Source organism: Oncorhynchus kisutch, unplaced genomic scaffold (assembly GCF_002021735.2).
Source record: "Oncorhynchus kisutch isolate 150728-3 unplaced genomic scaffold, Okis_V2 scaffold1267, whole genome shotgun sequence".
NCBI lineage: Eukaryota > Metazoa > Chordata > Actinopteri > Salmoniformes > Salmonidae > Oncorhynchus > Oncorhynchus kisutch.
The window spans coordinates 81,834-109,223 of NW_022263212.1; the positions used below are offsets into that span (position 1 = coordinate 81,834).

The window sequence follows — 27,390 nt, forward strand, 5'->3', positions numbered from 1 at the left end:
GGAGTATAGTCTACTGTAGCCCCTCCCTATCCGGAGTATAGTCTACTGTAGCCCCTCTCCCCCCGAAGTATAGTCTACTGTAGCCCCTCCCCCTCCGAAGTATAGTCTACGGTAGCCCCTCCCCCTCCAAAGTATAGTCTACTGTAACCCCTCCCCATCCGGAGCATAGTCTACTGTAGCCCCTCTCCCCCCGAAGTATAGTCTACTGTAGCCCCTCCCCCTCCGGAGCATAGTCTACTGTAGCCCCTCCCCCTCCAAAGTATAGTCTACTGTAGCCCCTCTCCCCCCGAAGTATAGTCTACTGTAGCCCATCTCACCCGAAGTATAGTCTACTGTAGCCCCTCTCCCCCCGAAGTATAGTCTACTGTAGCCCCCCCATCCGGAGTATAGTCTACTGTAGCCCCTCCCCCCCGAAGTATAGTCGAATGTAACCCCTCCCCATCCGGAGTATAGTCTACTGTAACCCCTACCCCTCCGAAATATAGTCTACTGTAACCCCTACCCCTCCGAAATATAGTCTACTGTAGCCCCTCTCCCTTCAAAGTATAGTCTACTGTAACCCCTCCCCCTTCGAAGTATAGTCTACTGTAGCCCCTCCCCCTTCAAAGTATAGTCTACTGTAGCCCCTCCCCCTTCAAAGTATAGTCTACTGTAGCCCCTCCCCCTTCAAAGTATAGTCTACTGTAGCCCCTTTCCCTTCAAAGTATAGTCTACTGTAACCCCTCCCCCTTCGAAGTATAGTCTACTGTAGCCCCTCCCCCTTTGAAGTATAGTCTACTGTAGCCCCTCCCCCGTTGAAGTATAGTCTACTGTAGCCCCTCCCCCTTTGAAGTATAGTCTACTGTAGCCCCTCCCCCTTTGAAGTATAGTCTACTGTAACCCCTCCCCTTTGAAGTATAGTCTACTGTAGCCCCTCCCCCTTTGAAGTATAGTCTACTGTAGCCCCTCCCCCTTTGAAGTATAGTCTACTGTAACCCCTCCCCTTTGAAGTATAGTCTACTGTAGCCCCTCCCCCTTTGAAGTATAGTCTACTGTAGCCCCTCCCCCTTTGAAGTATAGTCTACTGTAGCCCCTCCCCCTTCAACGTATAGTCTACTGTAGCCCCTCCCCCTTCAAAGTATAGTCTACTGTAGCCCCTCCCCCTTTGAAGTATAGTCTACTGTAGCCCCTCCCCCTTTGAAGTATATCCTACTGTAGCCCCCCCCCCCTTTGAAGTATAGTCTACTGTAGCCCCTCCCCCTTTGAAGTATAGTCTACTGTAACCCCTCCCCTTTGAAGTATAGTCTACTGTAGCCCCTCCCCCTTTGAAGTATAGTCTACTGTAGCCCCTCCCCCTTTGAAGTATAGTCTACGGTAGCCCCTCCCCCTTTGAAGTATAGTCTACTGTAGCCCCTCCCCCTTTGAAGTATAGTCTACTGTAGCCCCTCCCCCTTTGAAGTATAGTCTACTGTAGCCCCCCCCCCCTTTGAAGTATAGTCTACTGTAGCCCCTCCCCTTTTGAAGTATAGTCTACTGTAGCCCCTCCCCCTTTGAAGTATAGTCTACTGTAGCCCCTCCCCCTTTGAAGTATAGTCTACTGTAGCCCCCCCCCCCCCCCCTTTGAAGTATAGTCTACTGTAGCCCCTCCCCCTTTGAAGTATAGTCTACTGTAGCCCCTCCCCCTTTGAAGTATAGTCTACTGTAGCCCCTCCCCCTTTGAAGTATAGTCTACTGTATAGTTTGCCCCCTCCATAGCAAGCTGCTCTATCCACACTGATTGGTAAAGTCGAGCTAAATGTAAAAAAAAGGAAGAGAAAGGAACAATATAAACAATGACTTCGAACCGATTCATAACTTTTGTTTCCTGGTCGGAACAGTGGAACGGAAACAAAAAAAATGATGGTTCTGTTCAAAACGAAATGATTGGAAAATAATTTTGTTTCCAACCCCTGGTTTTCGCCTTTAGTTTGGTTGGGTCCTTGACTCGAGGCTCCCCACAGATACTTGGTCACATCAGGGGCCCCTCTCTACAGAGTGGTGTCTCTTAGCGACCCCTCTGTAGATAAGTGTAGTCTCATCAACGGCTCTGAGACCTGCAAGCCACAGGTAGATGGCTTCGCTTCTATTGGTTTCAATTGACAAATGATTCTGATGTCAGAACCCCATGTTTGCAACCCACCTTGAAATTAGGTAAACTAGGGGAAACACTGCCTCCCACTTGTCTCATATTTCTCTCCTCCTCCCCTGTCCTCTCCTCTCCCTACCCAGACGTTCAACTCCTCGGCCTACCCATACTGCCCGTCGGTGCGCTGCATCTTCTTCAGGTACGATGACACGGGCCTGTTCCAGCAGAACCTGGTTTACCTGCAGGTCTTCAACATCTTTGCCTTCCTGTGGTGTGTGAACTTTGTCATCGCCCTGGGCCAATGTACCCTGGCTGGGACCTTTGCTTCATACTACTGGGCCTTCAGCAAGCCTACAGAAATCTCACCCTTCGCCCTGTCCCAGTGCTTCATACGCACTCTACAGTAAGACATGAGGGACTAAGGGTTTCTGTGGGTGGGGACATAGGATTGTGCCTTAAGCCAGACAGCTCTGACACACACACTTATCCCACCGGACATGCTACCAGGGGTCTTTTCACAGTCCCCAAATCCAGAACAAATTCAATAAAGCGTACAGTATTATATAGAGCCCTTATTGCATGGAACTTCCTTCCATCTCATATTGCTGAAATAAACAGCAAACTTGGTTTCAAAAAGCAGATAAAGCAACACCTCACAGCACAACGCCTCTCCCCTATTGGACCTAGATAGTTTGTGTGTATCTACTGATATGTAGGCTACATGTGCCTTTTTTAATGTATGTAGTTCTGCCTTTGAGCTGTTCTTGTCTGTTGATGTTCTGTATTATGTCATTCTGTATTATGTTTTGTGTGGATCCCAGGGAGAGTAGCTGCTGCTTTTGCAACAGCTAATGGAGATCCTAATAAAATACCAAAATACCACAAAGCTTACCTACCTGTATCTTGAATATGAGGGCACTAGTTGTAGTAGATAAGCTAAGCATAATGATGGGTCAGTGTGAAGAGATATTTGATGTCATATCTTTTTAGACTGCGTCTACTGTGGTGTATTTCAGTAGCAGACGTTGGGTTCTGCTCGTGTGTTCATATGGAGTTCATTATGAAATGTGTTTATTTCTTCCATTCCTGGAAGGTACCACGTGGGCTCTCTGGCATTCGGAGCCCTCCTCCTCACCTGCTTCCAGCTTGTCAGGTTGGTGCTGGAGTACCTGAACCATAAGACCAGGGGTAAGGCCACACACACACACACCACACCACACCACACTACACCACACCACACACACACCACACACACACACACCACACACCACACACACACACACACACACACATACACACATACACACATACACACAGTATGGTTTTATGAGTCATTGACTAAAGGGAGCATCCTATTAATGTGACTGTATGATTCCCCAGTCATTGACTAAAGGGAATCCCATGTTGTGATGTGTCTCCAGGTTCTCAGAGTGCCTGTGGTCGGTTCCTGTTTAACTGTCTCAGATGCTGCTTCTGGTGTCTGGAATACTTCCTGAAGATCCTCAACAGGAACGCTTATATCATGGTCAGTCACATGACTGTCTGTCACTGTCTGGCATTCCTTTTAGCAGCCATTAGCATCCACCTGTTCTAGCTCAGTTGGTCATTTATTCTTGGTGTAGGAACATGCAGTTCATCCTCGTCAGTAATGTCAGTAATGCATCATTCTGAATGACTGATAGATCGCCATCTACGGGGAGAGCTTCTGTGTGTCAGCCAAAAATGCATACAGTCTGTTGATGAGGCACATCGGACGGTAAGACTGGGTTTATTTGGTTGGTCGATCTTCTGCTCTCTCTCTTTTATTTTTATTTTTCCTTCACTTCCATTATAGTCGAAGACATTATATATTAGTTTCTATGTAAGATGCTTCCGTGTTGTCAAGATTCTTTAATGTGTCATCCTCTCGTTGGCCACAGGGTGGTGCTACTGGACAGAGTGACAGACATGCTCATATTCTTTGGCAAACTACTAGTGGTGGCAATAGTTGGTAAGAGAAGTTTACATGAACTCACATTTGTTTGAACTTTAAGTATGAATAGCAGCCTGAAATCAAATTGGATTTAATTGGCCCAGTGCTGTCTGGGTTTGGCTGGAGTAGGCTGTCATTGTAAATAAGAATTTGTTCTTAACTCACTTGCCTAGTTAGATAAAGGTTACCTAATAAACACAAACAGACTGGATTTCAGGCTTAATGAATACTGAGTTTAATATATTGTGTCTGGACTTCTGATATTATAAGAATCTTCATACACATGAAATAGTATAAGGCATAGTACTGTAACTATTGTGTTGGCCATTTTATCTTCAGTGGTTGTGTTTATTATCAGCATCTTGTTTTCCTTCACTAAGGAAGTATGACTAATATAATGATCTAATGGCTGACCTGTCTCTGTTTTATCAGGTGTGTTGGCTTTCTTCTTCTTCTCTGGACAAATCCGCCTGCCTGGCGACACGTTCCAGGCCGAGATGCTCAACTATTACTGGGTTCCCATCCTGGCACGTCCATGCAACAGTGTTGTTACCAAACACTCAACACTCACAGTTCTTCATTGACATTCTATCTTCGATGAACACATTAGACCAGCGTTTCCCAAACTCGGTCCTCGGGACCCCTAGGGGTGCAAGTTTAGTTTTTTACCCAAACACCACACAGCTGATTCAAATGATTAAAGCTTGATAATTAGATGATCATTTGAATCAGCTGTGTAATGCTAGGTCAAAAACCAAAACGTAAACTCCTTGGGGGCCGAGGACCAAGTTAGGGAAACCCTGTATTAGATGTTGTATGCAGGTTTGAAATGGATTTAGAAATGAGATCATGAAAATGGCTGATTTTCATGTAGTTTCTTTCACTGTTGAACTTAGTAGAACCTCCTTTGATATGAGATGATTATTTATCTTTTAGCCCCTTTTCTCCCCAATTTCGTGGTATCCATTTGGTAGTTAGTCTTGTCTCATTGCTGCAACCCCCGTACGGACTCAGGAGAGGTGAAGGTCAAGAGCCATGCGTCCTTCGAAACACAATCCAAGCAAGCCGCACTGCTTCTTGACACAGCGCTCATCCAACCCAGAAGCCAGCCGCACCAATGTGTCGGAGGAAACACAGTACACCTGGCAACCGTGTCAGCGTGCATTGCACCCAACACGCCACACGAGTCACTAGTGCACGCTGGAACAAGGACATCCCAGCCAAACCCTCCCCTAGTCCGTACGACACTGGGCCAATTGTGCACCGCCCCATGGGTCTCCCAGTCGCAGCCAGCGGCAACAGAGCCTGGACTCAAACCCAGAATCTGTAGTGGCACAGCTAGCAGCACATCTAGCACTGTGATGCAGTGCCTTAGACCACTGCGCCACTCGGGAGGCGGATATGAGACTATTAACGCAGTAGCCTGTGTTGATAACTGCCGTGTATTTTTAAAGTTACATTTACTGTATGTATTGTCAGCAGTGTATTGATTGGTGCTGTTAGAACTCATGCAGCTATGTTGTCGTAATGTTCCTCTGCAGACAGTGATGGCCGGAGCCTACCTCATCGCTCAGGGCTTCTTCAGTGTCTACAGCATGTGTGTTGACACCCTGTTTCTCTGCTTCTGTGAGTACCAACACCATCTAACTCTCCAACAGCACAACACCACCTAACCCTCCAACACCACAACACCACCTAACCCTCCAAAACCTACACCACTATAACTCTAACAGGGTAAGGTGGTCTTGTGGTACAGTAGTGTAAGGAAGAGTAAGGTATAATATAGTAAGGTATAGTAAGGTATAATATAGTAAGGTATAATATAGTAAGGTATAGTAAGGTATAATATAGTAAGGTATAGTAAGGTATAATATAGTAAGGTACAGTAAGGTGTAATATAGTAAGGTATAATATAGTAAGGTATAGTAAGGTATAATATAGTAAGGTATAGTAAGGTGTAATATAGTAAGGTATAGTAAGGTATAATATAGTAAGGTATAGTAAGGTATAATATAGTAAGGTATAATATAGTAAGGTATAGTAAGGTATAATATAGTAAGGTATAATATAGTAAGGTATAGTAAGGTATAATATAGTAAGGTACAGTAAGGTGTAATATAGTAAGGTGTAATATAGTAAGGTATAGTAAGGTATAATATAGTAAGGTATATTATAGTAAGGTATAGTAAGGTATAATATAGTAAGGTACAGTAAGGTGTAATATAGTAAGGTGTAATATAGTAAGGTACAGTAAGGTGTAATATAGTAAGGTATAATATAGCAAGGTAGAGTAAGGTATAATATAGTAAGGTATAATATAGTAAGGTATAGTAAGGTATAATATAGTAAGGTATAGTAAGGTATAATATAGTAAGGTAGAGTAAGGTATAATATAGTAAGGTATAGTAAGGTATAATATAGCAAGGTAGAGTAAGGTATAATATAGTAAGGTATAATATAGTAAGGTATAGTAAGGTATAATATAGTAAGGTATAGTAAGGTATAATATAGTAAGGTATAATATAGTAAGGTATAATATAGTAAGGTATAGTAAGGTATAATATAGTAAGGTATAGTAAGGTATAATATTGCAAGGTAGAGTAAGGTATAATATAGTAAGGTATAATATAGTAAGGTATAGTAAGGTATAATATAGTAAGGTATAGTAAGGTATAATATAGTAAGGTATAGTAAGGTATAATATAGCAAGGTAGAGTAAGGTATAATATAGTAAGGTGTAATATAGTAAGGTGTAATATATTAAGATACAATATAGTAAGGTATAATATAGTAAGGTACAATATAGTACCGTATAATATAGTAAGATACAGTATAGTATTGTACAGTATAGTAAGGTACAGTATAGTAAGGTGTAATATAGTGTCATGACGTTGCCCTCTTTGGATACAGCAAGCCCCATCCCCCTCTCCCTTTCCTCCTTCAACTAGGCTGCTGTGGTCAGAGAGAGGTCATAAATTCCTGAGGATCTCCTCATGGCCACACAGTGTAAGAGAATTTTCATAGAGGACAAAGGAATTTCTTCCACCTCACAGAACTTGAGGTCCGAACAAATTTAATTTTCCTGGAGAAAGTATAAAAGATCGGTGAAGAATCCAGCTATGAACTGGTCCATTTGTTACAATTTGGGGAAGCTCATGGGAGGTGGTGTGGCCACATTACCATGACGCGGTTTATATAATAGCCTCAGATATGAGGTTTACATCTAGTTGTTGTATAAGATGAATGAGTGAGTGAGTATGATACTGTTTGTAAAATTGTGTAATGTGATTTTGGACTGTTTAATGAAGGAAACTCCAATTCCCTTTTGAGTTGAACTAAATCAGAGGACCGCCCCTGAGCCCAGTTAGGGTCAGGCATCCTGGGACAGCCCCTTTTCTGCAATTCCCTATAAAACCCAATTTTGAGAAATTCTCAGGCAGACCATGTTTCTCTCAATCACGGGAGTACAAAGGTTGCAGACCATTGCTGAATCTTTTAATCATACCACGTGGTTAAACTCTTAGACTATCGATACCGACAGAATAAGAACAAGTCTTTGATATGAATTACTAGTCTGCAGCTAGGAATTCGGTATCATTGAACGCGAAGAACGACAACCGCCGAAACATCCATTCTACAACATGAATGAATGTCACTCTGAACTATCCACTAACCACGACAGAGAGAGACGGACAATTCTACAAAAGAAACAAACTTTTCAACAGTGGTCAAGATGACACACTGAGCGTAAATATAGATATTGATTGCAATTGTTCCCGAATGAGTGAGCGTTCATGTGCAAAGGATTAGCATTTCATTTGTTATAAATATCAACTCTGTAGTGACATCTTAAAATAAATCATTCATTAATCAGAAGACTATTTGATCAGATATAAAATATCTGAAAAGTTATTTTAGGAAATGATAACTTTGTAATCTGATTATTTTCCTTGGTGCCCCGACTTCCTAGTTAATTACAGTTACATAATCAGTTTAATCGCGTAATACTAATTACAGAGAATCTTTGATAAAAACTAAGTCTTCAATTTAATGATAGTAAAGACATGACAAAAGTAAAGCACAGTATGGTAAGGTACAGTATGGTAAGGTACAGTATAGTAAGGTATTGTAAGGTACAGTATAGTAAGGTACAGTATAGTAAGGTATGGTAAGGTACAGTATAGTAAGGTACAGTATAGTAAGGCATTGTAAGGTACAGTATAGTAAGGTATTGTAAGGTACAGTATAGTAAGGTATTGTAAGGTACAGTATAGTAAGGTATTGTAAGGTACAGTATGGTAAGGTATTGTAAGGTACAGTATAGTAAGGTATGGTAAGGTACAGTATAGTAAGGTATTGTAAGGTACAGTATAGTAAGGTATGGTAAGGTACAGTATAGTAAGGTATTGTAAGGTACAGTATAGTAAGGTATGGTAAGGTACAGTATAGTAAGGTATTGTAAGGTACAGTATAGTAAGGTATTGTAAGGTACAGTATAGTAAGGTATTGTAAGGTACAGTATGGTAAGGTATTGTAAGGTACAGTATAGTAAGGTATTGTAAGGTACAGTATAGTAAGGTATGGTAAGGTACAGTATAGTAAGGTATAATATATTAAGGTATGGTAAGGTACAGTATAGTAAGGTATTGTAAGGTACAGTATAGTAAGGTATTGTAAGGTACAGTATAGTAAGGTATAATATATTAAGGTATGGTAAGGTACAGTATAGTAAGGTATAATATATTAAGGTATGGTAAGTTATAGTAGAGTAGTAGAGTAGTAGAGTGACTCCAGTGTTTCTCCCTCATACAGTGGAAGATCTAGAGAGGAATGATGGAACAATGCAGAAGCCTTATTACATGTCCAGGAACCTGATGAGGATCCTCCGCAAACCCAAACCGTTTGTTACAGCCCTGCCAGAGTAGTAGTAACCTTTAACCCCTGAGTTAACCCCTAACCTTTAGCCCAACCCTCTTCCAATAAACCTATCAGCATTCTTATTCTGGCTACCTATGGTGTATATATTTAGGGAGTCAGAAATGCATCCTTCGTTGTTAAAAGAGGAAGTATTTATACGAAATAGAAAATATTATTCTATACATTCCAATTACTTCACCATTACTGCACAATACTACACAATATATGCCTTCTCTTATAAGAATACTTTCTCTAGAGCCGAATGATTGATAGAAATGTAATGTGATCACTGTACATGAACAAACTCTGTGAGAGGTCAAGGCCCAGGTCTGGGCAGTGCTATGACTGAGTAGGCCTTGGCTTTGAGTACCACACTGGCTACTCCTATCAGGTCTGGTAGAGAGGTCTGGCTTTCAGCAGGTACAAACTGGAAATCTCGCAACAAGTAGGCGGTGAACAGAAACAATTCCATTTTGGCCACGGCCTCCCCCAAACACAGCCGAGCGCCCCCTCCGAAAGGCAGGAGAGCACGCGTCGAGGCCCCCCCACCCTCCAGGAACCGCTCTGAAAGAGAGAGGGTCTACTGTTAGCTGCTGCTGGAACTATGTTGCTGAGCCAAGTGAAAGCAATGCTAGGTTGCATCCCAAATGGTACCCTATTCCCTATATAGTGCACTACTTTTAACCTGAGCCTTATAGGGAATAGGATGCCATTTGGGACATTGCCAGTACACTCAATAGCCCAGCACCTGGTTTGAAGGAATAGGGATCCGTCCACACTGCAGGGTCATGATGCGCCCCAAACAAATTGGGGATGATGACAGTGTTCTTAGGGATGAAGTAGCCTGCAATACTGAACACATATGGAATAGACACAGAATTATACTGTACATTGCAAATACATTGAGTATATCAAACATGAGAAACACCTTCCTAATATTGAGTTGTACCCCCACCCCCTCCCTCAGAACAGCCTCAATTCATTGGGACATGGACTACAAGGTGTGGAAAGCGTTCCACAGGGATGCTGGCCCATGTTTACTCCAATGTTTCCCACAGTTGTCAAGTTGGCTGGATGTCCTTTGAGAGGTGGATGAAACTTGATACACACAGGAAATTGTTAACAGTGAAAAACCCAGCAGCGTTGCAGTTATTTTTTTCTTCTTTTTTACCCATTTTTCTCCCCAATTTCATGGTATCCAATTGTTGTAGTAGCTACTATCTTGTCTCATCGCTACAACTCCCGTACGGGCTCGGGAGAGACGAAGGTTGAAAGTCATGCTTCCTCCGATACACAACCCAACTAGCCGTACTGCTTCTTAACACTGCTTCTTAACACATCCAACCCGGAAGCCAGCCACACCAATGTGCCGGAGGAAACACCGTGCACCTGGCAACCTTGGTTAGCGCGCACTGCGCCCGGCCCGCCACAGGAGTAGCTGGTGCGCGATGAGACAAGGACATCCCTACCGACCAAGCCCTCCCTAACCCGGACGATGCCTAGGCCAATTGTGCGTCGCCCCACGGACCTCCCGGTCGCGGCCAGTTACGACAGAGCCTGGGTGCGAACCTAGGGACTCTGATGGCACAGCTGGCAATGCAGTACAGCGCCCTTAACCACTGCGCCACCCGGGAGGCCGCGTTGCAGTTCTTGACACAAACTGATGCGCCTGGCACCTACTACCATACCCCATTTAAAGGCAATGGAATATTTTGTCTTGCCCATTCACCTTCTGAATGGCACACATACACAATCCATGTCCCAATTGTCTCAAGGCTTAAAAATCCTTCTTTAACCTGTCTCCTCCCCTTCATCTACACTGATTCGCCTGGTCTGCCTGGATTCGCCTGGCCAGTCTGTGATTTGGAAAGAGCAGGTGTTCTTAATGTTTTACTATACTCAGTGTATAAACATGCATTAGTACTGTATGATGAGGTATTACATTTAGGTAGAAAAACGGCACAGAAGGGAAGTTGGCAAGGCAAATGTACTGTACAAAGCAGAGTAACAGCATCAAAACATAAACTCCCTTAGGATGGTGAAAGTTACACATAGCTGTACAGTACTTTCCCACAGTGCATTTATTGAGATGCTCTGTAGAGTAATCTTATACAGTAATGATATACAGTAATGATATTACAGTAAAGATATACAGTAATGATATAGAGTAGAGATATACAGTAATGTTATACAGTAATGCTATACTGTACTACAGTAAGTATATCTCAGAGGAGACTGGTGGGAGGGGTTATAGGAGGACAGGCTCATTGTAATGGCTGGAATGGATTTGATGGAATACATCAAATAAATGGAAATGTTTGACTCTGTTCCATTTATTCCATTTTAGCCCGTCCTACTATAGCTCTTCCCACAAGCCTCCCATGGTATAGCTTCTATTCACCTGCTGTCTCTGATGGCTCTGTGAGGCACAGCTAGCGGAGCCACAGGTCTGAGTCTGAGCACCTCACTGATCACAGCACACAGCACTGGCAGCCTGTGTCTGTCACTGTACTGAGGGTAGCGCCCGTCCAGCACCGAACACAACTCATCATACACTCTGTACTGCACCTAGGGAGGAGGAAAGAGAGAGAGACAGAGATGGAGGGAGAGGGAGAGTAAGAGAGACGGAGGGAGAGAGAAAGAGAGAGAGAGAGAGAGAGTAAGAGAGACGGAGGGAGAGAGAAAGAGAGAGAGAGAGAGAGTAAGAGAGACAGAGGGAGAGATAAAGGGAGAGAGAGTGAGAGATATTGAGTGAGAGAGAAAGAGAGAAGCATCTCACCATGTGAAGTGATCTCAAACGTAAGTTTTGACATACAGTCTATAATGGAATGCAAGCCAACAACACATCTGTGGGTTTCAGTCTAGTTCCATCTCTATAGAATACTATGTAAAGCATATATCAAAGGTCTGAGGACACTGGCGAATACACTGTATTGTATTGTATTGTAGTGTAGGTTATTGTAGTATAGTGTGTAGAGTAGTGTTGTGTAATGCATTGTATTATAGTGTGGTATAGAGCAGTGTAGTGTAGTGTATATACTTCTGTAGTGTAGTGTATTGTATTGTAGTATAATGTGTAGAGTAGTGTAGTATAGTGTAGTGTAGTGTAATGCATTGTATTATAGTGTGGTATAGAGTAGTGTAGTATAGTGTAGTGTAGTGTAATGCATTGTATTATAGTGTGGTATAGAGCAGTGTAGTGTAGTGTAGTTTAGTGTATAGAGTTATGTAGTGTAGTGATGTGTAGTGTATATAATATGTAGTGTAGTGTATCTAGTTCTGTAGTGTAGTGCAGTGTAGTGTATAGAGTTATGTAGTGTAGTGCAGTGTAGTGTATAGAGTTCTGTAGTGTAGTGATGTGTAGTGTATCTAGTTCTGTAGTGTACTGATGTGTAGTGTATCTAGTTCTGTAGTGTAGTGCAGTGTAGTGAATAGAGTTCTGTAGTGTAGTGATGTGTAGTGTATCTAGTTCTGTAGTGTAGTGCAGTGTAGTGAATAGATGTCTGTAGTGTAGTGCAGTGGTTCCCACACTTTTATTAGTCCCCTACCCCTTCAAACATTCAACATCCAGCTGCATACCCCCTCTACCCTGGTGGTAGTATAGTGTATCTAATTATGTAGTGTAGTGTAGTGTATAGAGTTCTGTAGTGTAGTATAGTGTATCTAATTCTGTAGTGTAGTGTAGTGTATAGAGTTCTGTAGTGTAGTATAGTGTATCTAATTCTGTAGTGTAGTGTAGTATAGTGCATCTAATTCTGTAGTGTAGTATAGTGTATCTAATGCTGTTGTGTAGTGTATAGAGTTCTGTAGTGTAGTGTAGTATAGTGTATCTAATTCTGTAGTGTAGTGTATAGAGTTCTGTAGTGTAGTATAGTGTATCTAATTCTGTAGTGTAGTGTAGTATAGTGCATCTAATTCTGTAGTGTAGTATAGTGTATCTAATGCTGTTGTGTAGTGTATAGAGTTCTGTAGTGTAGTGTAGTATAGTGTATCTAATTCTGTAGTGTAGTGTATAGAGTTCTGTAGTGTAGTATAGTGTATCTAATTCTGTAGTGTAGTGCAGTGTAGTGTATAGAGTTCTGTAGTGTAGTGATGTGTAGTGTATCTAGTTCTGTAGTGTACTGATGTGTAGTGTATCTAGTTCTGTAGTGTAGTGCAGTGTAGTGAATAGAGTTCTGTAGTGTAGTGATGTGTAGTGTATCTAGTTCTGTAGTGTAGTGCAGTGTAGTGAATAGATGTCTGTAGTGTAGTGCAGTGGTTCCCACACTTTTATTAGTCCCCTACCCCTTCAAACATTCAACATCCAGCTGCATACCCCCTCTACCCTGGTGGTAGTATAGTGTATCTAATTATGTAGTGTAGTGTAGTGTATAGAGTTCTGTAGTGTAGTATAGTGTATCTAATTCTGTAGTGTAGTGTAGTGTATAGAGTTCTGTAGTGTAGTATAGTGTATCTAATTCTGTAGTGTAGTGTAGTATAGTGCATCTAATTCTGTAGTGTAGTATAGTGTATCTAATGCTGTTGTGTAGTGTATAGAGTTCTGTAGTGTAGTGTAGTATAGTGTATCTAATTCTGTAGTGTAGTGTATAGAGTTCTGTAGTGTAGTATAGTGTATCTAATTCTGTAGTGTAGTGTAGTATAGTGCATCTAATTCTGTAGTGTAGTATAGTGTATCTAATGCTGTTGTGTAGTGTATAGAGTTCTGTAGTGTAGTGTAGTATAGTGTATCTAATTCTGTAGTGTAGTGTATAGAGTTCTGTAGTGTAGTATAGTGTATCTAATTCTGTAGTGTAGTGCAGTGTAGTGTATAGAGTTCTGTAGTGTAGTGATGTGTAGTGTATCTAGTTCTGTAGTGTACTGATGTGTAGTGTATCTAGTTCTGTAGTGTAGTGCAGTGTAGTGAATAGAGTTCTGTAGTGTAGTGATGTGTAGTGTATCTAGTTCTGTAGTGTAGTGCAGTGTAGTGAATAGATGTCTGTAGTGTAGTGCAGTGGTTCCCACACTTTTATTAGTCCCCTACCCCTTCAAACATTCAACATCCAGCTGCATACCCCCTCTACCCTGGTGGTAGTATAGTGTATCTAATTATGTAGTGTAGTGTAGTGTATAGAGTTCTGTAGTGTAGTATAGTGTATCTAATTCTGTAGTGTAGTGTAGTGTAGTGTATAGAGTTCTGTAGTGTAGTATAGTGTATCTAATTCTGTAGTGTAGTGTATAGAGTTCTGTAGTGTAGTGTAGTATAGTGTATCTAATTCTGTAGTGTAGTGTAGTGTATAGAGTTCTGGAGTGTAGTATAGTGTATCTAATTCTGTAGTGTAGTGTATAGAGTTCTGTAGTGTAGTGTATAGAGTTCTGTAGTGTATTGTATAGAGTTCTGCAGTGTAGTGTATTGAGTTCTGTAGTGTAGTGTATAGAGTTCTGTAGTGTAGTGTATAGAGTTCTGTAGTGTAGTGTATAGAGTTCTGTAGTGTATAGAGTTGTGTAGTGTAGTGTATACAGTTATGTAGTGTAGTGTAGTGTATAGAGTTCTGTAGTGTAGTGTATAGAGTTGTGTAGTGTATTGTATAGAGTTCTGTAGTGTAGTGTATAGATTTCTGTAGTGTAGTGTATAGAGTTGTGTAGTGTATTGTATAGAGTTCTGTAGTGTAGTGTATAGAGTTCTGTAGTGTAGTGTATAGAATTCTGTATTGTATAGAGTTGTGTAGTGTAGTGCATAGAGTTCTGTAGTGTCTAGAGTTGTGTAGTCTAGTGTATACAGTTATGTAGTGTAGTGTAGTGTATAGAGTTGTGTAGTGTAGTGTATAGAGTTGTGTAGTGTATTGTATAGAGTTCTGTAGTGTAGTGTATAGAGTTCTGTAGCGTAGTGTATAGAGTTGTGTAGTGTATTATATAGAGTTCTGTAGTGTAGTGCAGTGTAGTGAATAGAGTTCTGTAGTGTAGTGATGTGTAGTGTATCTAGTTCTGTAGTGTAGTGCAGTGTAGTGAATAGATGTCTGTAGTGTAGTGCAGTGGTTCCCACACTTTTATTAGTCCCCTACCCCTTCAAACATTCAACATCCAGCTGCATACCCCCTCTACCCTGGTGGTAGTATAGTGTATCTAATTATGTAGTGTAGTGTAGTGTATAGAGTTCTGTAGTGTAGTATAGTGTATCTAATTCTGTAGTGTAGTGTAGTATAGTGCATCTAATTCTGTAGTGTAGTATAGTGTATCTAATGCTGTTGTGTAGTGTATAGAGTTCTGTAGTGTAGTGTAGTATAGTGTATCTAATTCTGTAGTGTAGTGTATAGAGTTCTGTAGTGTAGTATAGTGTATCTAATTCTGTAGTGTAGTGTAGTGTAGTGTATAGAGTTCTGTAGTGTAGTATAGTGTATCTAATTCAGTAGTGTAGTGTATAGAGTTCTGTAGTGTAGTGTAGTATAGTGTATCTAATTCTGTAGTGTAGTGTAGTGTATAGAGTTCTGGAGTGTAGTATAGTGTATCTAATTCTGTAGTGTAGTGTATAGAGTTCTGTAGTGTAGTGTATAGAGTTCTGTAGTGTAGTGTATAGAGTTCTGTAGTGTAGTGTATAGAGTTCTGTAGTGTAGTGTATAGAGTTCTGTAGTGTAGTGTATAGAGTTCTGTAGTGTAGTGTATAGAGTTCTGTAGTGTAGTGTATAGAGTTCTGCAGTGTAGTGTATTGAGTTCTGTAGTGTAGTGTATAGAGTTCTGTAGTGTAGTGTATAGAGTTCTGTAGTGTAGTGTATAGATTTCTGTAGTGTAGTGTATAGAGTTGTGTAGTGTATTGTATAGAGTTCTGTAGTGTAGTGTATAGAGTTCTGTAGTGTAGTGTATAGAATTCTGTATTGTATAGAGTTGTGTAGTGTAGTGCATAGAGTTCTGTAGTGTCTAGAGTTGTGTAGTCTAGTGTATACAGTTATGTAGTGTAGTGTAGTGTATAGAGTTGTGTAGTGTAGTGTATAGAGTTGTGTAGTGTATTGTATAGAGTTCTGTAGTGTAGTGTATAGAGTTCTGTAGCGTAGTGTATAGAGTTGTGTAGTGTATTGTATAGAGTTCTGTAGTGTAGTGTATAGAGTTCTGTAGTGTAGTGTATATATTTCTGTAGTGTAGTGTGTAGAGTTCTGTAGTGTAGTGTATAGAGTTCTGTAGTGTATAGAGTTGTGTAGTGTATAGAGTTCTGTAGTGTATAGAGTTCTGTAGTGTAGTGTATAGAGTTGTGTAGTGTATACAGTTATGTAGTGTAGTGTATAGAGTTCTGTAGTGTAGTGTATAGAGTTCTGTAGGGTAGTGTGTAGAGTTCTGTAGTGTATAGAGTTGTGTAGTGTATAGAGTTATGTAGTGTATAGAGTTCTGTAGTGTAGTGTATAGAGTTATGTAGTGTAGTGTATAGAGTTCTGTAGTGTAGTGTATAGAGTTCTGTAGTGTAGTGTGTAGAGTTCTGTAGTGTAGTGTGTAGAGTTCTGTAGTGTAGTGTGTAGAGTTCTGTAGTGTAGTGTATAGAGTTCTGTAGTGTAGTGTATAGAGTTGTGTAGTGTAGTGTATACAGTTGTGTAGTGTAGTGTATAGAGTTCTGTAGTGTAGTGTATAGTTCTGTGGTGTAGAGTATTGCGTTCTGTAGTGTATAGAGTTCTGTAGTGTAGTGTCGTGTACTGAGTTATTTAGTGTAGTGTAGTGTATAGAGTTTTGTAGTGTAGTGTATAGAGTTCTGTAGTGTAGTGTACTGAGTTCTGTAGTGTAGTGTATAGAGTTCTGTAGTGTAGTGTAGTGTACTGAGTTCTGTAGTGTAGTGTAGTGTAGTGTATTGAGTTTTGTAGTGTAGTGTATTGAGTTCTGTAGTGTATAGAGTTCTGTAGTGTAGTGTACTGAGTTCTGTAGTGTAGTGTAGTGTATTGAGTTTTGTAGTGTTGTGTATTGTATTGAGTTCTGTAGTGTAGTGTATAGAGTTCTGTAGTGTAGTGTATAGAGTTCTGTAGTTTAGTGTATTGAGTTCTGTAGTGTATTGTATAGAGTTCTATAGTGTAGTGTATAGAGTTCTGTAGTGTATTGTATAGAGTTCTGTAGTGTAGTGTATAGAGTTTTGTAGTGTTGCGTATTGTATTGAGTTCTGCAGTGTAGTGTATAGAGTTCTGTAGTGTAGTGTATAGAGTTCTGTAGTGTAGTGTATAGAGTTTTGTAGTGTAGTGTATAGAGTTCTGTAGTGTAGTGTATAGAGTTTTGTAGTGTAGTGTATAGAGTTCTGTAGTGTAGTGTATAGAGTTCTGTAGTGTATTGTATAGAGTTTTGTAGTGTTGCGTATTGTATTGAGTTCTGTAGTGTAGTGTATAGAGTTCTGTAGTGTAGTGTATAGAGTTCTGTAGTGTAGTGTATAGAGTTCTGTAGTAGTAGTTATGTAGTGTAGTGTAGTGTATAGAGTTCTGTAGTGTAGTGTATAGAGTTCTGTAGTGTAGTGTATAGAGTTCTGTAGTGTAGTGTATTGAGTTTTGCAGTTAGTGTATTGAGTTCTGTAGTGTATTGTATAGAGTTCTGTAGTGTATAGAGTTCTGTAGTGTATTGTATAGAGTTCTGTAGTGTAGTGTATAGAGTTCTGTAGTGTAGTGTATAGAGTTCTGTAGTGTATTGTATTGAGTTTTGCAGTTAGTGTATTGAGTTCTGTAGTGTTGCGTAGTGTATTGTGTTCTGTGGTGTAGTGTAGTGTATTGTGTATTGTGTTCTGTGGTGTTGTGTAGTGTATACAGTTATGTAGTGTAGTGTATAGAGTTCTGTAGTGTAGTGTATAGAGTTCTGTAGTGTAGTGTGTAGAGTTCTGTAGTGTATAGAGTTCTGTAGTGTATAGAGTTCTGTAGTGTATAGAGTTCTGTAGTGTATAGAGTTCTGTAGTGTAGTGTATAGAGTTATGTTGTGTAGTGTATAGAGTTCTGTTGTTTAGTGTATTGAGTTCTATAGTGTATTGTATAGAGTTCTGTAGTGTAGTGTATAGAGTTCTGTAGTGTATTGTATAGAGTTCTGTAGTGTAGTGTATAGAGTTCTGTAGTGTAGTGTAGTGTATACTGTTCTGTAGTGTAGTGTATTGAGTTTTGTAGTGTTGCGTATTGTATAGAGTTCTGTAGTGTAGTGTATAGAGTTCTGTAGTGTAGTGTATAGAGTTCTGTAGTGTAGTGTATTGAGTTCTGTAGTGTATTGTATAGAGTTCTGTAGTGTAGTGTATAGAGTTCTGTAGTGTATTGCATAGAGTTTTGCAGTTAGTGTATTGAGTTCTGTAGTGTAGTGTATAGAGTTCTGTAGTTTAGTGTATTGAGTTCTGTAGTGTATTGTATAGAGTTCTGTAGTGTAGTGTATTGAGTTCTGTAGTGTAGTGTATAGAGTTCTGTAGTGTAGTGTATAGAGTTCTGTAGTGTAGTGTATAGAGTTCTGTAGTGTAGTGTATAGAGTTCTGTAGTGTAGTGTATAGAGTTCTGTAGTGTAGTGTATAGAGTTCTGTAGTGTAGTGTATAGAGTTCTGTAGTGTAGTGTATAGAGTTCTGTAGTGTAGTGTATAGAGTTCTGTAGTGTAGTGTATAGAGTTCTGTAGTGTATTGCATTGAGTTTTGCAGTTAGTGTATTGAGTTCTGTAGTGTTGCGTAGTGTATTGTGTTCTGTGGTGTAGTGTAGTGTATAGAGTTCTGTAGTGTACCTCAGGCCTGTGCAGTAGAAAGGCCACAGTCCAGCTGAGCCAGGCAGCTGTTGTCTCTGTTCCCCCGATCAGAAGGTCCACAGTGGCCATGTGGACGTGAGTGTCTGTCAGGACCTGTGAATGGACCATGTCCTTACTGCAGACCATGAGCATATGTGTGACCCAAATGGCACTCTATTCTCTATATAGTGCACTGCTTTTAACCAGGGCCATGGTCAAAAGTAGTGCACTAGGGAATCGGGTGCCATTTCGGATGCGCAATATAACACTTACTATTACACATTTATAGCAATTAGTAGGCTTATATTGTAAGCATTTGCTATGTGATTTTGATTGATTACCATGATAAACCACAGCCTGGTCTCATAGACGAGACCTGACATAGTAAACGTGAATCTGGAAAATCCAAATTAGTATGATATGTTACGTTTGGTGTGGTTACATAAGAAAGAAAGTAACTTAACGCGAATGTCTAGCAACCCAAGGGTTGCGTGTTTGATTCTCGTCACGGATAACTTTTATCTAATTAGCAACTGCAACTACTTACTACTTTTTAGATGCTTTGCAACTACTTAGCATGTTTGCTAACGCTTCCCCTAACCAAAACTTTAACCCTTTGATCTAACTCCAAACCTTAACCCCTAACCCTAACCCCTAGCCTTTCTAACGTTAGCCTTAGCCACCTAGCTAACGTGAGCCACAACAAATTAGAATACGCAACATATCATACTTTTTGCAAATTCATAACATATTGTACGAATTTCAGTTAATACATACTATACAAAATGTAACCTATAATACTAATTGTAGTGTCCCGGATTCACTTCACTATCTTACGTCTACATCTGAGTTCAGGTTGTAAACCATGATAAGAACCTACCACTCCCTGTGTTGTGTCCTGGGGCTTCCCAAGGCCGTTGAGGAGAGCGCTTGTGATGGCAATGTCTTCCTCTGATGTTTTGCTCGGTGCCTGCATCTGTGGCAGCAATACATTTCATATCTTCCATATGCTACCAATGTACCCATATTACATTACAGATGCTTTTTAAAAACTTTGACATGATTGTCTTTGTGTTTGCTGCTGGCTACGTGAACATAAGTTTGAAAAAGAAGCTACAGTATTCACACCAACCTTGTACTCATCCAGATGTGTTCTGATGATGTCATCTCTCCTGGCCACCTCTTTCAGAAGACGGGAGAACGGAGGATTGGGCAATATCTTGGACAAATGGGAACAGATCAATATAACTACACAATAGAATCACATATTCCCACTTTTGTTTGCACCATTTTAGACATTTTAATTTGTGTATCAGAGTAGCTATCTGTGCATGCAGTTTCCCTGTCAGATAGTGTAGTATGTATGAGTGTATAAACTTGACCGACCCTGAGCAGTGGGAAGCAGTCCAGAGCAGAGATCCAGGGAGAGCCCCATAGAGACACGATCTCATTAAGACAGCCATGCAGTCTCTGCAGCTCTGCAGAACTCTTCTCATACTAAAAGACACAGACAAATAGACAAAGGTCACAAACACAGACAAATGAATCAATATATTACAGGAAGTCCCACTTATACCATTTACCATTTGATACTACTGTATGTATAGCGTCTTTGTTTCCTTGAAAAGTTATTTAAAAAATCCCATTTGTTATTATTATTATCATTATCATAATTATTATTATTATCATTATCCTAGTATTATCATAATTATTATCAATATTATTATTATTTACAGTACACACAGTAGTACAGGAGATGCTTTACCATATGTGGCATAACCCTTTTCCACCTTCTATAACATGATTATACATTATTCATAAAGCACCAATAGGTTTTTCTTTTATAAAGGATTGATAAACCCTTTCAGGTTGGGCCCTGGGACTAAACACCTCCCTCTGCAACTGGATTCTGGACTTCCTGAAGGGCTGCCCCCCCAGGTGGTAAGGGTAGGTAACAACACATCCACCACGCTGATCCTCAATACGGGGCCCCCTCAGAGGTGCGTGCTCAGTCCCCTCCTGTACTCCTTGTTCACTCATGACTGCACGGCCAGGCACGACTCCACCACCATCATTAAGTTTGCCGATGACACAACAGTGATAAGCCTGATCACCAACAGCAACGAGACAGCCTATAGGGAGGAGGTCAGAGACCTGGCCGTGTGGTGCAAGGACAACAACCTCTCCTTCAATGTGATCAAGACAAAGGAGATGATTGCAGACTACAGGAAAAGGGGGACTGAGCACGTCCCCATTCTCATCGACGGGGCTGTAGTGGAGCAGGTTGAGAGCTTCAAGTTCCTTGGTGTCCACATCACCAACAATCTAACATGGTGCAAGCACACCAAGACAGTAATGAAGAGGGCATGACAAAACGTATTCCCCCTCAGGAGACTGAAAAGATTTGGCATGGGTCCTCAGATCCTCAAAAGGTTCTACAGCTGCACCATCGAGAGCATCCTGACGGGTTGCATCACTGCCTGGTATGGCAACTGTTCGGCCTCGGACCGCAAGGTACTACAGAGAGTAGTCCGTACAGCCCAGTACAACACTGGGGCCAAGCTTCCTGCCATCTAGGACCTCTATACCAGGCGGTGTCAGAGGAAGGCCCTAGACATTGTCAAAGACCCCAGCCACCCCAGTCATAGACTGTTTTCGCTGCTACCGCCTGGCAAGTGGTACCCAAGTCTAGATCCAAGAGGCTTCTCAACAGCTTTTACCCCCAAGCCATAAGACTCCTGAACATCTAATCAATTGGCAACCCAGACTCTTTTACACTGCTGCTACTCTCTGTTATTATCTATGCATAGTCACTTTAATAACTCTACCTACTCTACCTCTATGTACATATTACCTCAATTACCTCGACTAACTGGTTCTCCCACACATTGACTCTGTACCGGTACCCCCTGTATATGGCCTCGCTATTGCTATTTTACTGCTGCTCTTTAATGATTTGTTACTTTTATTATTTATTTATTTAGGCATTTATCTTAATACTGCATTAAGGGTTAAGGGCTTGTAAGTAAGCATTTCACTGTAAAGTCACTGTAAAGTCTACACCTGCTGTATTCGGCACATGTGACAAATGCAGTTTGATTTGATTTGATCACCAACCCCACTAGATAACCAGCCTGGTTCAATTTTCCAACTGTGATATATAACTGCTTATCGTGTCTCTGCTTTTAGATAGCTTACCCACGCAGTGGTTAATAAAATACATGACTATATTTCCGTCATGGTTGTCCCACCAAACCTGGTGTCTCTCTTCATTCTAATTCTGGGTTATGTCCCAAATAACACCCTATTCCCTATATAGTGCACTAGATTTTCACCAAAGCCCAAGTAGTGCACTATATAGGGAATAGGGTGCCACTCCTGGTGTATACACTGTACAGACTCAAAGAACTGACAGATAGCTGGCTTCAAATAGTGTGGGTTTCTTCCAGATACTTGATTGAGCCTGCCTGGAGCAGCCGGATCAAATGGGTGTGGTTTCTTTTTTTGGGACTGTTCCATTGATTCCGTTGTGCCAGGCAAGCTCAATCAAGCGCAGACAACAAATACTATTTGAACCCAGGTGTGATCCTCACCTCTTTCCCAAAGGCCAGTGTGGTGATGATGTTACTGGCTGCTACAGTGAAATCCTCAGAGAGATCCGCAGCTCTGCCGTTATAGTCCAGCAGCACCTGATGGATCACAGGTTACATATTCAGATATAAACTCCCTCACTGTAAACTAAATGTCGATTGCCTCAACTTAAGAAGATGAGTTACCCCGCTGACTTGTAACTTCAACTTTTTGGGGGCTGTAACTTTTCCAATTTGAAACCACTACATCGTCATTACACAAGGCCACAAACAAGAAGTACAACAAGTGATACATCATTAAGTTGTGGTTGGCATGTTGCTGAGGTTGTGTTGCATTGTGTAATCTCCAGTTGAGTCAGTCAGTGTACTGGTACATGCTGGTTTACATTCCTTCTCAGAACACAGTGTATTTGTTCCATGCTGCTGTTCCCTCCCTTGGTAGAGAAAGTGTTCTGTGTTCTGTGCAAGGGTTTGAAATACCTGCACATTGGTGTATGCTCCATTATAGTTCATTACAATGTTTGGACCCCCAGAAAGGTTGAAGGTCTTCGTGGAGTAGACATGGCAATAAACTATACAGGAGCATACAACCATATAATTACATATAGAACTCTAGAATGCTGAAGCTGAGAGATTCTTTTTGTGAGGGTGGATACTTCACAAACCCAAAATCTTTATTTCTAACAGGCTTACCCCCAGAACCTAATCAAGCATCTGAACAAATGACAAAATATTTGAGTTCTGGTTTAACCCAGATTAGGATCCTAGCAACATGACAAACATTCATCCATCTTGGTCATGGAATCTTTCCTTTGAGAAACTGATCAAATGTGTTCAAATATTGTGTAAAACAATGAATGTGTACATATACAGGTCATTCTGAAAGTATTCAGACCCTTTCTGTTTCCCCAATGTTGTTACGTTACAGCCTTAATCTAAATAAATACACATTTGATCAATCTACACACACACTACCCCATAGTGACATCACACTACCCCATAGTGACATCACACTACCCCATAGTGACATCACACTACCCCATAGTGACATCACACTACCCCATAGTGACATCACACTACCCCATAGTGACATCACACTACCCCATAGTGACATCACACTACCCCATAGTGACATCACACTACCCCATAGTGACATCACACTACCCCATAGTGACATCACACTACCCCATAGTGACATCACACTACCCCATAGTGACATCACACTACCCCATAGTGACAAAGCAACAACAGGTTTAGAACTGTCATGTGTTTCATCTCTACTTGTCTCAGGTGGAGGGCCTGTTTCTGGATGACCCCGTGGAGCGACTGCTGGGAGCAGCGTTGCAGTGCATTATGGGCCAGACGGCGATGGGCCCTCCACTCCTCACTGTAGTCCCCCAGAGAGATGGAGCGGCCTCCCCCTGACACCACGTCTCCTGAGAGACCGGTAGGGAGGGAGGGAGGGGGTAGAGAGAGAGAAGGAGAGAGGGAGGTAGGTAGGGAGGGAGGCAGGGAGGGGGTAGAGGGAGAGAGGGAGGTAGGGGGTTAGAGAGAGAGAAGGAGAGAGGGAGGTAGGTAGGGAGGCAGGGAGGGGGTAGAGGGAGAGAGGGAGGTAGGGGGTTAGAGAGAGAGAAGGAGAGAGCGAGGTAGGTAGGGAGAGATGGAGGGAGCGATGAGATAAGGAGAGAGGGAGGTAGGTAGGGAGAGATGGAGGGAGGGAGGGGGTAGAGAGAGAACGAGAGAGGGATGGAGGTAGGGAGAAATGGAGAGAGGGAGGGGGGTAGAGAGAGAGAAGGAGAGAGGGAGGTAGGTAGGGAGAGATGGAGGGAGGAAGGGGGGTAGAGAGAGAGAAGGAGAGAGGTAGGTAGGTAGGGAGAGAGGGAGGGAGCGATGAGATAAGGAGAGAGGGAGGTAGGCAGGGAGAGATGGAGGGAGGGAGGGGGTAGAGAGAGAGAAGGAGAGAGGTAGGTAGGTAGGTAGGGAGAGATGGAGGGAGGGAGGGGGGTAGAGAGAGAGAAGGAGAGAGGTAGGTAGGGAGAGATGGAGGGAGGGAGGGGGTAGAGAGAGAGAAGGAGAGAAGGAGAGAGGTAAGTAGGTAGGGAGAGATGGAGGGAGGGAAAGGGTAGAGAGAGAGAGAGGGAGGTAGGGGTAGAGAGAGAAGGAAAGAGGGAGGTAGGTAGGGAGAGATGGAGGGAGGGAGCGATGAGATAAGGTGGGAGGGGGGTAGAGAGAGAGGAGAGAGGGAGGTAGGTAGGGAGAGATGAGATAAGGAGAGAGGGAGGTAGGTAGGGAGAGATGGAGGGAGGGGTAGAGAGAGAGAAGGAGAGAGGGAGGTAGGTAGGGAGAGATGGAGGGAGAGATGAGATAAGGAGAGAGGGAGGGAGGGAGGGAGGGGTAGAGAGAGAGAAGGAGAGAGGGAGGTAGGTAGGGAGAGATGGAGGGAGGGAGCGATGAGATAAGGTGGGAGGGGGTAGAGAGAGAGAAGGAGAGAGGGAGGTAGGTAGGGAGAGATGAGATAAGGAGAGAGGGAGGTAGGTAGGGAGAGATGGAGGAAGGGAGGGGGTAGAGAGAGAGAAGGAGAGAGGGAGGTAGGTAGGGAGAGATGAGATAAGGAGAGAGGGAGGGAGAGATGAGAGATGGTGGGGTGAAATGGAGGGTGGAGAAAGAGAGTGAGGTGAAGGGTAAATCATATGAATCAAAAGCACTGTTGGCTCAGAGTAACAGAAGTGAGTGATGGTTGCTGTGAAAACTGGGGTGGTTCTAGTAACATGTTCTCAGAGTAACATAAGTGAGTGATGGTTGCTGTGAAAACTGGGGTGGTTCTAGTAACATGTTCTCAGAGTAACAGAAGTGAGTGATGGTTGCTGTGAAAACTGGGGTGGTTCTAGTAACATGTTCTCAGAGTAACATAAGTGAGTGATGGGTGCTGTGAAAACTGGGGTGGTTCTAGTAACATGTTCTCAGAGTAACAGAAGTGAGTGATGGTTGCTGTGAAAACTGGGGTGGTTCTAGTAACATGTTCTCAGAGTAACAGAAGTGAGTGATGGTTGCTGTGAAAACTGGGGTGGTTCTAGTAACATGTTCTCAGAGTAACAGAAGTGAGTGATGGTTGCTGTGAAAACTGGGGTGGTTCTAGTAACATGTTCTCAGAGTAACAGAAGTGATTGATGGTTGCTGTGAAAACTGGGGTGGTTCTAGTAACATGTTCTCAGAGTAACAGAAGTGAGTGATGGTTGCTGGGAAAACTCAGGTGGTTCTAGTAAGGTGTTCTTCACCGGTGTAAGAATGTGGTCTCCCAGCAAAGTCCGACCATTTCTTCACCAAGGCTTCTCTGATGACGTCCCCACTGTTTAATACCACCATGGCTGCAGCAAACACAACATACAGAGTCAAGACAAACGTACTGTAATACTGAAAACATTCACATACTGAGGATATTACATGTATAAACAACTATTCTAACTGTCTTGAAACAGAGTTAACTTGAGTCATTTGGTTGGAAGTGACTTCATTACTTGTGTTGCCACACTTGAGGCGGTAGATGTTGCCATAGCGACGTGCCAGGGAGGTCAGGTGACTGGGCAGGTGGTCGTGTGCCAGCTCCAGCATGTTGCCCAGCAGAGGGAGAGAGAGAGGGCCAGGGAGAGAGGGAGAGAGAGAACGGGGAAAGAACTGATAGAAAGAGTGCAGAAGTCTAGACCCAACAGCTGGGATGGAGGAGGTGGATAACATACAGTAGGAACACAAAGGGAACGTTGGTTGTCATTCTCTTCATAATGTTACTGTTGACCATTGCTAATCAAGTAAAGCCACGTGCCAATATGGACAATGACTTGTCCTACTACCATTTACATTGAGGTTTCCATAAGGCCTATTCATAGCCTATATATAATCTAATGATAAGCAGAGTTCCAGGTTAAGCAGCTAAGATAGATTGTTGAACAGACTCATCGATTGTCCTGGACCCTTGAAGGGCCAATCAGCAGTTGCTACATCCATCATATGTATGATATTAAGGATATGTACCCATTGATTATTATAGAATACAACTTAGAAATGCCTTAATGAGCTTAGTTCCACTGTCGTTCCCCATCAGACCCCAAAATATTAGATTGTTTTACTCCGATGTTTGTACGTCAAAACATGGTTACAACTATCATGTTGATATCATGGATAGCTCTGTCTATGAATTTGAGAGAGATGACATTTCTCCAGCCACATCTCTCAGCTTTTAAACCAAACACTTTGTCTGTGTTTCTACAGCTAATTGGCCCTTTACCTGTAGGACATAGACTGTACAGTACATACAGGAAGAAAGAGCATTGTATTGATTACCTGTAGGACATAGACTGTACAGTACATACATGAAGAAAGAGCATTGTGTTGATTACCTGTAGGACATAGACTGTACAGTACATACAGGAAGAAAGAGCATTGTATTGATTACCTGTAGGACATAGACTGTACAGTACATACAGGAAGAAAGAGCATTGTATTGATTACCTGTAGGACATAGACTGTACAGTACATACAGGAAGAAAGAGCATTGTATTGATTACCTGTAGGACATAGACTGTACAGTACATACAGGAAGAAAGAGCATTGTATTGATTACCTGTAGGACATAGACTGTACAGTACATACAGGAAGAAAGAGCATTGTATTGATTACCTGTAGGACATAGACTGTACAGTACATACAGGAAGAAAGAGCATTGTATTGATTACCTGTAGGACATAGACTGTACAGTACATACATGAAGAAAGAGCATTGTATTGATTAGCTGTAGGACATAGACTGTACAGTACATACAGGAAGAAAGAGCATTGTATTGATTACCTGTAGGACATAGACTGTACAGTACATACAGGAAGAAAGAGCATTGTATTGATTACCTGCTGACTGACATCCATTGGGTTCTCCCTGTGTAACTTTGTCTCCTTTTCCAGGGAGGTAGATGAGCAGGATCCATAACAGTGTAAGCATGACCACAGCACCCACAATCACCACTGACACATATGCTGTCATTATGCAGGCTTTAAGTCTTACTCTCCCTGTCCCCCCAAAAATCACCTTTCACTCTGGTCTTCCCTTTTATACAGGACTCCTGACAGAGTCTCTTCAGTGTTAGCATGGT

At 41.9% G+C, this 27,390-nt stretch overlaps 2 protein-coding genes across 5 annotated transcripts in view; one reads left to right on the top strand and one right to left on the bottom strand.

Moving 5' to 3' along the window:
• LOC116365613 (choline transporter-like protein 4) overlaps nt 1–20,610 on the top strand; it is a 34,464-nt gene extending 13,854 nt beyond the window's left edge. Inside the window, exons 14-22 of one of the 4 annotated variants that reach the window (XM_031818145.1) lie at nt 1,980–2,085; nt 2,248–2,507; nt 3,198–3,292; nt 3,526–3,629; nt 3,787–3,860; nt 4,024–4,094; nt 4,509–4,603; nt 5,618–5,702; nt 8,889–9,016. In XM_031818145.1, the coding sequence (XP_031674005.1) occupies nt 1,980–2,085; nt 2,248–2,507; nt 3,198–3,292; nt 3,526–3,629; nt 3,787–3,860; nt 4,024–4,094; nt 4,509–4,603; nt 5,618–5,702; nt 8,889–9,001 (1,003 nt within the window). In that variant the 3' untranslated portion in view covers nt 9,002–9,016. Of the gene's footprint in view, nt 1–1,979; nt 2,086–2,247; nt 2,508–3,197; nt 3,293–3,525; nt 3,630–3,786; nt 3,861–4,023; nt 4,095–4,508; nt 5,875–8,888; nt 9,017–20,531 lie in introns of those variants that run through there. The other 3 variants (XR_004208129.1, XM_031818143.1, XM_031818144.1) reach the window with 3 other exon arrangements.
• LOC116365614 (steroid 21-hydroxylase-like) lies at nt 8,105–27,334 on the bottom strand. The gene is made up of 12 exons (XM_031818146.1): nt 27,149–27,334; nt 25,769–25,960; nt 25,529–25,618; nt 23,535–23,689; nt 22,257–22,352; nt 20,050–20,160; nt 19,796–19,882; nt 19,544–19,639; nt 18,664–18,777; nt 11,395–11,561; nt 9,742–9,845; nt 8,105–9,557 (listed from the first exon to the last, which is right to left on the bottom strand). The coding sequence occupies exons 1-12, from the start codon at nt 27,279–27,281 to the stop codon at nt 9,310–9,312; spliced, it is 1,593 nt and encodes a 530-aa protein (XP_031674006.1). The 5' UTR covers nt 27,282–27,334; the 3' UTR covers nt 8,105–9,309.
• Nucleotides 27,335–27,390: the final 56 nt, after the last annotated feature.

What these genes read in the sequence shown, in the direction of transcription:
- LOC116365614 (XM_031818146.1), bottom strand. Translation starts at nt 27,281, where the DNA reads ATGACAGCATATGTGTCAGTGGTGATTGTGGGTGCTGTGGTCATGCTT. An exon ending in ACTGCTTCCCACTGCTCAGG is followed by an intron (nt 19,883 to 20,049) that starts GTCGGTCAAGTT and finishes CATTTGTCCAAG; the next exon opens with ATATTGCCCAATCCTCCGTT. An exon ending in AGAGCCATCAGAGACAGCAG is followed by an intron (nt 9,846 to 11,394) that starts GTGAATAGAAGC and finishes ATATGTGTTCAG; the next exon opens with TATTGCAGGCTACTTCATCC.